The sequence below is a fragment of the Eutrigla gurnardus genome, assembly GCF_963514095.1.
Source record: "Eutrigla gurnardus genome assembly, chromosome: 11".
Classification (NCBI taxonomy): domain Eukaryota; kingdom Metazoa; phylum Chordata; class Actinopteri; order Perciformes; family Triglidae; genus Eutrigla; species Eutrigla gurnardus.
Genome location: NC_139925.1, coordinates 5,448,855 through 5,457,592, shown reverse-complemented (window position 1 = coordinate 5,457,592; position 8,738 = coordinate 5,448,855). Strand labels below are relative to the sequence as shown.

The 8,738-nt window shown below is 49.0% G+C and overlaps 1 protein-coding gene across 6 annotated transcripts in view; it reads right to left on the bottom strand.

Moving 5' to 3' along the window:
- Positions 1-316: 316 nt before the first annotated feature.
- lyst (lysosomal trafficking regulator) overlaps positions 317-8,738 on the bottom strand; it is a 53,909-nt gene continuing 45,487 nt past the window's right edge. For all 6 annotated transcript variants that reach the window (XM_084021532.1, XM_084021530.1, XM_084021531.1 and 3 more), the window contains 18 exons: positions 8,628-8,724; positions 8,456-8,517; positions 8,189-8,244; positions 7,949-8,101; positions 7,554-7,798; positions 7,110-7,176; positions 6,869-7,025; positions 5,744-5,884; positions 5,428-5,645; positions 5,116-5,346; positions 4,838-5,027; positions 4,608-4,744; positions 3,768-3,866; positions 3,193-3,332; positions 3,011-3,108; positions 2,771-2,927; positions 2,613-2,684; positions 317-2,527 (listed from right to left, as the gene is read on the bottom strand). In XM_084021532.1, coding sequence (XP_083877658.1) covers positions 2,389-2,527; positions 2,613-2,684; positions 2,771-2,927; positions 3,011-3,108; positions 3,193-3,332; positions 3,768-3,866; positions 4,608-4,744; positions 4,838-5,027; positions 5,116-5,346; positions 5,428-5,645; positions 5,744-5,884; positions 6,869-7,025; positions 7,110-7,176; positions 7,554-7,798; positions 7,949-8,101; positions 8,189-8,244; positions 8,456-8,517; positions 8,628-8,724 — 2,459 coding nt within the window. In that variant the 3' untranslated portion in view covers positions 317-2,388. The remainder of the gene's footprint in view (positions 2,528-2,612; positions 2,685-2,770; positions 2,928-3,010; positions 3,109-3,192; positions 3,333-3,767; positions 3,867-4,607; positions 4,745-4,837; positions 5,028-5,115; positions 5,347-5,427; positions 5,646-5,743; positions 5,885-6,868; positions 7,026-7,109; positions 7,177-7,553; positions 7,799-7,948; positions 8,102-8,188; positions 8,245-8,455; positions 8,518-8,627; positions 8,725-8,738) is intronic.

Genomic DNA, 8,738 nt, shown 5'->3' with positions numbered 1-8,738 from the left:
TTATTGCTGCTGAAAGCACCTGAGATCTGCAGGCTTCCCCATTTCATTTTTTGCATCAGCGTTGACATCACTGGGTCCCCCCCCCCCCCCATCCCATAGTAACCGGGCCTCATCCATAACAACACAGCTTTTGGGGGGAGTTTGCATCCAGATTAAACGTCTTGATTACATCCATTTGAATCATAATCATATTTTACCCCCCAGTCACATTTATGATCCAATACAGTCATTTGTGCGGCATCACCAAAGGGTGTTCTCGCTTTAGTGCCCCTGAACGCACCACACCAATGGACACACACGACAAGATGTAGTCATATCTCTTCAAATATTTATATTTTTATATATATATATTTATAATATACTCACTTTCTTTTCTATACATACATACACACTCACACATATATATACAAAAAAACACAAAAAAACAAACATAAAACATGTCCTTCCAGAACCTCAGTCCATCATGAGAAACTGCAAAACTGCCCAAAGAGGTCAATTAAATGACACATTTTCAGGAAGTCAGACAATGATCTTAAATTATGCATAGCTTAAGTTATTAACAGAAAAACATAAATGTCCTTCTGTGTCAGAAAGCACAAAAAAATCATCTTTTTTTTTACCACTTTCTCAAAAAAAAAAAAAAGAGGAAAAACATTCATACAATCTCACATGTGGATGTTGTTGAGAAAAGAAAAGGTTGTTGTAGTTCTCACACTTATATATGTCCACATGCAAGCCAGAAACCAGAGTAAACAACAGTAACACGAGGGTCCCGGTGGGCTGAGAAAGGAAAAATAAGAAGAAGGAAAAACCACAGAAAGGAATGACGTCATGATATAAGAAGAAATATTCCCTTTCTCATCAAAACACCAAGTGTGAGATTTTAAGACGTCACTTTTTCATGAGAAGGCTCGCTGCAGTCGACACAAAGGCAAAACATTTGTTTTCTTCCTCACAGCTGCGTTAAAACAAACCGTATGAAACATGACAGAAATGACCTATTGCGTGTTTGATATTGCTTTTTTCTCGATTTAGATTTATTAGTGGAATGAAATCAAAGCTCAGTTGGTGTTAAGACGGTTAAGAAGGTAGCTGCTAATAAAAAAAAAGAAAAGGAAAGTGCTTTGACTACCATTTCACACATACAGACAAACCAAAAGTGCTGTAGGTTACGTGGGAATGTAAAGAATAGCTGCATGGAAAGAAGCGTTTCCTGGACTGATGAGTGTAGTGTGTAAGACTGAAAGAAGCTCATCAGAGCAGGAAACGCTAACCGCTGGACACGACTGTTCGGCCATGACCTCCCATCTACGACAGGGGAGGGAGGGGGGGCTTTCAGACACTCCTCACAGCTTCTTCTGCATCTAATGCTGTTCGTTACTTGCTTTTCTCAGAATTTCAGCAAAATCATATTTAAAGGTTTTAGTGCATTCGAGCAGTTTGAAGGGAAATACGAGAAGAGAAGGAAAGCCTCCGCGTTGCTTCTAATAAATAAATGAGTATCAACCAAGGCAGGCCTCCATGAAGGATCATCACAACAGTAAATGTCACATCCACATACACGTTCTGCATCATTCTAGCATGCAAAGAGGAGGACAGAACAGGCAACACAAGGAAGGACTCATCCCAGCACCCCCCCCCCCCACCACGAGCTCATACAGCTTGGTGGTGCAGGCCGTGACACTAGTGTTCAGACTGGAGCAGACAGCCCAGCGGAGCGGCGTCTCACTCCCACAGAGCCGGGACGTCGCCTGGTGACAGACGCGAGGAGGAGGGGCTTCACTCCCTTCTGGCCGCTGCAGCGTCAGCAGGACGCGCTCGCCGAGCTCCGGCAGCAATCTGTCAGGCGACGCGCTGCGGGAGATCCGAGCGCCGCCGAGGTGAGAGACGGGAGGGGGGGGGGGGGGGTTCTTCGCACTTTGGGTCTGGCTTCGGCCAGTCGATAGCAGCTTACCGGGGGAAACAGCAAAACCTACATCAGGCAAGGATCTCTGCACAACAAAAAACCTCAAAGGCAAGAAACACGATAATAAAAGATTCAACAAATCAAAACTCTCAGAAATGCATTTTCTTCTTGTATATAAAGTGTCTGTTGCAGCCTCAGCCAAATATTCATCCATTCCACTTCAGTATGTTTATAAATATATATATATTTATATACATATAATACTATTTTCATTATCATTTCACGATGGGAGCGGTAGAGTTCTGCTCGGCCGGGGGATGGCTTTAGTTAAAAGTTAGGGAGGGGTTTCTGGGAGGTTGAGGCCATGCTGACACAACCTCCTCCTGGTCAGTGCAGAGAGGAGGAGGAGGAGGAGGATGAAGAGGAGGAGGAGGGGGCTCCTCTTGCTTGGAATTGGACAGTCGTAAACGTCAGACACACAGTCAGCCTGCGGCGTAGCTGCTCAGGAAGGAGTAGAACATGGGCAGCTTCATGCGCTGCTGGTCCCGCCGACACCACGCCATCACCGTGCCCTCGCTGTTGGCCGTGTAGAGGTGGTGGCCGTCGCACGAGTACGTCAGGCTGCAGCACGCAGGAGAGGACGTTATCAGATTTACAGAGGACACGACAGCAACCAATAGCATGGGCTGCAGAGGCGATAACATACCTGATGATGGGTTTGCTCGACTTGGAGAAAGTGATCTCTCTCACTGGTTTTAAGTCCCAGGTGCTCCACAACCTGGACATATGAATAATAATCAGAGTGAATAATTCAGCGCAGTGAGAGAGGAAATAAAAAAAAGACGCTTATTAACGGGAGCTCACCGGACGACGCCGTTCTCCAGCCCGCCGGCGATGACGTTGACGGACACGCCCTCCGGCTGGTTGGAGAACGCCACGGAGCAGATGATCTCCCTGCAGTGGACGTGGCCGATCAGGTCGCCGTTCACCGTCCACAGACGCAGGTCGCTGCCTCCGCCCACTAGGACACACACAATCATTGACTCAACATCCACTTTGCGTGTTAATGATAAAGTCGGAGAGGGGAGCAGAGCGGCGAGTCACCTGAGTCACAAACTGTGGCGATGTCGCCCGTGGTCTCGCTGGCAGACACGGCCGTCACGGGGCTCTTGTGGCCGGTGAGGCTTTGAACGTAACAGAGTCTGAGGAAACAAAAGGCATGGCTTTAGATTTCCCTTCAGCCACAAAAAGACATAAAAGACCAAGCTTTTTGTGTCTCCACAGACCTGTTGAGGTCCCAGAGGATACAGGTGCCGTCTCTACTGACACTGATGAGGATGCTGTAGGGTTTGCAGACAAACAGGCTGGTGACTTCCCCCGTGTGTCCGTACAGGTGGACCTGAGATTCCACCTCCATCTCTGACGGCTACAGAAAGACACACATTAGAGGTCGTGTTCAGGATGTACAGATCTGGATGAGGCATTTCTTTTTTTAACGTTTCTAAAAAGGAAAAACTCCATTAATGAATCTCTAAGAGGATTTTCTGAACAGCACAAATCAATTGCCACTGAAACACCCTTCGGAGAGCGAGAAAACAGGAAATCTAGATGCCCATTGGTGGGGACCGATGAAAGTCTGAAAGCCTCTCTGATGACTGAACTCCCAGACCTCTAATCCCACTTGTAGGCTCGCTGGAAATGTGTTTCAAGGGCAACTGTGATGTGACTAATGAAGCCGAGCGTTTGAGCACGGTGAGGCGGAGGGGGAGGGATCTGGGGGGGGTAATGGGAGCTGGGTGGGTGGATTGGGTGCTGATGTGGAGGCGGAAGGTTAGAGGGGGACGTCGCCATGGAAACCCACCGTGGTGCTGGTGAAGCGGTTGCTGTAGGCGGTGATGACTCCACATTTGCTGCCTGTAAATAGCTGGCAGCCATCAGGCACCCAGGCACAGCTGGTCACCTGGAGGAGACAGAGAGCGGCCGGCGGTTGGACGGAGGAAACAAGGAACCCGGCAGCGGATCGGTCGATCTCACCGGAAAGTTGATCCCTTTCATCTACAAGCTTTGCTTTTTTATTTTTAAAGCTTGTGTTTGCTATCAACCTCATCTTCAAAACCAATCGACTAAATGGCCACAGTGCACTCTACCTGGAAGCATAAATGAATCAAAAATGCAGCATATGAAATTCTCTTCAACCTAATTATATTTTATACTTGAATAACAGACTCAAAGCATATCAGTGCATAGCCGCCAGTATTTATATGATGTCTGAAAATAGAACGAGCTGTAGCGCCTGCAGTTATATTCTCAACAAAATGACTAGACCATGAATTAGACCATATATGCTGAAATATGCCAACTCTGTCGGTTCACACTTCAATATCAACACGTTGAGAGCCAATCTGCACGGCCCGACGTGCAAATATCTGCACAAATCAAGCGATTCAGACCCGTCAAACCTCCAGCTTAATGCACGGCTGTCAGGACTGAGGTCTCAGAGCAGCTGTAACCGGAGCGGTCCACATCGCTCTCCTTCTCCCCCCACGCACAGTCGTGGGAAGATCAAGGGTTCAATCAACGTTAAAATGACATCGGCCTCTATTGTCGAAGAGCAGAAAAACAAGTAACCCTTCAATCACGCGTCCCTCCTGCCCCAGAAAGTAACGGAGAGGTGTCAGAAGGTGTCCTCTCTAGTATTTACTTGGTGAAGTTGTGAACACTGAATGAAGTTGATCGGTGGTTCGCTCTGCTTGCTCTTCAGCCTCAGTATGTTGTCTGCGTAGCCCCAGCTCAAGATGGCCGACCACTGGATGTCGGTGCTGTGCATGCTCCGGACGCCTGCGGAGGAGAGAACATGGAGTTAGTGGGAGTCGGCGGGACTTCGTGCGGACCGTCCAGGCTGACTGGTGAGTGACCGGGGAGGCTTCCTACCCTGCTCCTTGCTGTAAATCATCATGAGGCAGAACTTGCGGGACAGACCGCAGATGGCTCTGGTTGGCAGAGCCAGCAGGGACCCGAACCTCTCCCCGTGTGGCTGGCTGAAACACACCACTGGGTCTGGAGCAGAGGGCGAGCCCACATACTCACCCCACTTCAGACCTTTGATCCATGGCAGTGGACTCTGTGGGGGAGGAGGAGGAGATTTCCAGGTGAGCATCAGATTTCACGGACAGTGTATTTTCAGTCACTATCACGACAGAGCAGATTACCGGGCAGATTATTTCCTTGGCCTGCTCTCGGGTTTCTCTGAAGGCCAGCTGAACCAGGAGACCCATGGCTGCCGGCAGCTCCCCCTCCATCAGGAGTTTGGGGCCGGCCCTGCTGACGTGAGAGGCGTTGAAGAGCTGCCTGGGCGTTTGTCCGTACGTCTTGATCATCGTCTCCAGGGCTCGCCGCTGCACCGGGTCCTCCACAGCCGAGACATCCATGCCAAAGTATGTCTGTGGATAATGATTCCAACATGTGAGCAACAACAGCGTCCCCGTTACAATCTGTCAAATGTGAGACAGGCGGCGACTTACAGCCGGGTGGAAGACGTTGATGGCGTGGACGGCCGCTTTGCCTTTCTGCTTGAGCCCGAACACGAGGTCGATCCACTGGCAGAGGGTCTGGGAGACCTGGTCCGACTCCAGTGCTTGCCGGTGGATCAGGATGAACAGACGCGGGTCGTTGCGGGCCCACGGCGGCAAATTCACGTGATTCACCCTTTCGCCATTTTGACGAACACCGAAATCAAAACCTGTAAAGGCGTTTTTTTTTTTTTTTACATTAGAGGACATTAAAAAATCTGTTTGTATAAATGATAAGGTATACAAATTAAAGGTGGAAAATAATTACCCTCTCTGTTGACCAGGAATTCTGGGAGGTAGAAAAACTCTGGGATGAGCTCTTTGACGTCGGTCATAGACTCGTAGGAGGACAGGCGCCACGTGGTGTTCATGGAGTGGAACGTCCGGTCAGGGATATCAAAGCTCTGGTCTGATTAAGGCCAAAGACAATCTAATTAGAGATTCGACTCACTGATTGAAAAGATCCCCTTTCATGACCTTAGACACCACGCTTGCTGAATACATTTCCGATCACATAAAAAGACGCCTCGCGGGATCAGAGGAGGGAGACGGATGAATGAGAAGGAATGATTAAAACAAGAAAGGAAGACACAGAAAGGAGAAGGGGAAAGGAAGGGCGTGGAGTTGATCAGAGGAAAAGTATAAAGATGAAGTAACCTTTCATGGTTAATAAATGTGAGGCCACGCGGCTACGGCAACGTCAGTCAGATCTGAGATCAGGGCGTTCCAACATTTCTGTATTAAAAGCCTCAGCGGCGGCGAGATGGAGCTGTCAACGTAATGCAGGCACCACTCAGTGCTGCTAAAAGCTTTTTGGAGATGTATAGAAATTAGCTGCTGTTAAAGAGTGCTCGGATTTAAAACCGCTGTAAAACACGATCAATTCCTTCCTTAAAGTCCCAGTCGGCACCATTTTTTTGATCATATTCACTGAAGCCGACGCTACGCTCCGATAGAACAACATAAATCACCTGTTTTTAAAATCTAAAGCGTGCCTCTACATGCACGTAGAGCCTGTTGTTTGTTTTGCAAAGATCCGACAGCGCCCGGATCATCCTGTCCAATCAGCACGCAGGGCTGTGTTCGTGCACAAAGCCCCTCCCCCCTCGGGTCGTACCATTATCACAGGGGGGAGGCGGAGGGAAGTAGCAACAAGCTTCCAATTCCTCGTTAAAAACCCAAACGAGGAGATCCAAAACAACCAAGGAGAAGAAAACACCGGTGGAAAAGAAGGAAAAAAAGAAAGATGGCGACGGTGCCCGTGATAAAACGAGTCAACATCGGACCGTGTTTCAAAGGTGGCGTGATCTAAGGGATTTCAAAGGGCACGGAGTCGCGGGGGAGGAGCTTGGTGGTCGAGGGGGAGGAGCGTGAGACTTGACCTGTGACTCACCCTGGTACGCCAGGAACATCTTGGTGAAAGGAGGCATTCGAACCAGGAAGTGCAGCACGGTGCCGCTGTTGGAGTAGTGCGAGCCGTAGTGGTATGGCTGCACCGGAGGCATGGGGTCGTCCTCGCGGATGCCCTTCTTGTACTCCTCCTCCAGATACTGCACAAAGCAAACAAAATTTTATTACCAGAAAATCCAACGTACTCAAGAAACGCACGCTTAAAACGCACGACGGGGCCTTACCTTGTAATTATCCACGTAGCGATCCTCTTTCTCTTTCGACTGGACGGCGATGGGTTTGATTAAATTCCTGCGTGACGACAAAATGTGAGCGAAGCAGTAATGAGCCGCGGCGTTCCACTGTGACCCATTATAAATGACTCCCGTGCCACGAGTCTTGACTTCAGAGGGATCTAATTTGTCATCCAATTCATCAAAAAAAATTAAATATATAATACAGTATGTCATTTAAGTGCATGTGTCCTTATTTAACGTGATGGCGTGGAATGGCTCTGGCATGAAGAGGAGCGCTTCTAACGAGAGCTTTAAACTCGTCCTACCGAGGACCTGATGCATCCATCAATGATGCACATAAATACAAATCTTTTATACAAGGATAATCTTGAGAAAATTATAATAAAAATGTAGAAAATAAACACATGAACGGAGCTGCCATCCAGCACCGACCTGTAGATGCTCGTGTCCTGCAGGTCGATGGTCTCGCTGATGTAGTCCCGCAGGATGAAGGGGAACACCGGGTACTGCATGAGGTCGTTGAAGGAGCGGCCCGCGTGCTTGTTGAGGTGTGTCAGGTACTCGAAGTTAGAGATCTGACCCGAGCCCCACAGCTGAGTGAGCGCCGTGATGTTTCCGTGCTCCAGCAGGTTGGGCAGATCGGAGGTCAGGATGTTGTGATAGACGTCGTCACGGAACTGAGGCGAGAACACAGAGAACAACACAATGTTTTCTATCTCTAGTGAAGTAAAACACAGTATGACAATCATGAGCAATGAAGCAATGAATAGCCACCTTTCCAGACACAACATGTCCTTCATTTTCATTCCAAGTGTTTTTTTACTCACCTTGGTGTTGTCGAAGGCTAATAGCAGGGTCCTGCCGTTGGTGAGGAATATCTCCACAGCGTTGTCTCTCAGCTGCCACCAGCGCTTGTGCACCTCCTTAATCTCCTCGTACGTCCAGGAGAAAGAGGGAGCCTCGGTCTCCCCGTGAAGGCTCTGTCCAAACACACAAACAACACCCTGCGTTTGAGCCGCCGTAACCTTCCCGGCAGAGTATGATGCTGAACAGTCGTCTGGCTTTACCTGGTTGTCATGAGCATCAGCGGCGTTGTCCTCCACAAAGTACATCCCAGACTTTCCTGTGACACGACGCAGGGCGAGAGAGATTTAGTCGACGGAGAGACAAGACAAACAAAAGCTTCCCCCTGCTGAACAACTAACAAACACTGTGTGTGTGTGTGTGTGTGTGTGTGTGTGTGTGAGGGGAGAGCAGTATTGTCTAGTGCCTCAGAGAGAGCCCATTACTCTTCATGCCTGGTGACCGGCTGCCTATATTGGTCAGTGTCTCACCCAGGAGTAGCTCCCCCGCTGTCTCCCTGGACGGGGCGACGCTGATGCACCTTCTGGTGAACCTGAGGACAAACAGAGGCATTCATCGTACCAGAAATACTCCTCGTGAATAAAGATGAGACACTCCTCAGTGCAGCACGAGTCGGGCTGAGTGAGGGGTAGAAGATAATACCTGATGGGCTCGCTGGTGGCTTTGTCTTTGACGGTGGAGGAGAAGGAGGAGTGGGTCTTATCCTCAAACAGGAAGGACAATGGAGGCTTCGCTGTGTCTGAACAAGACATG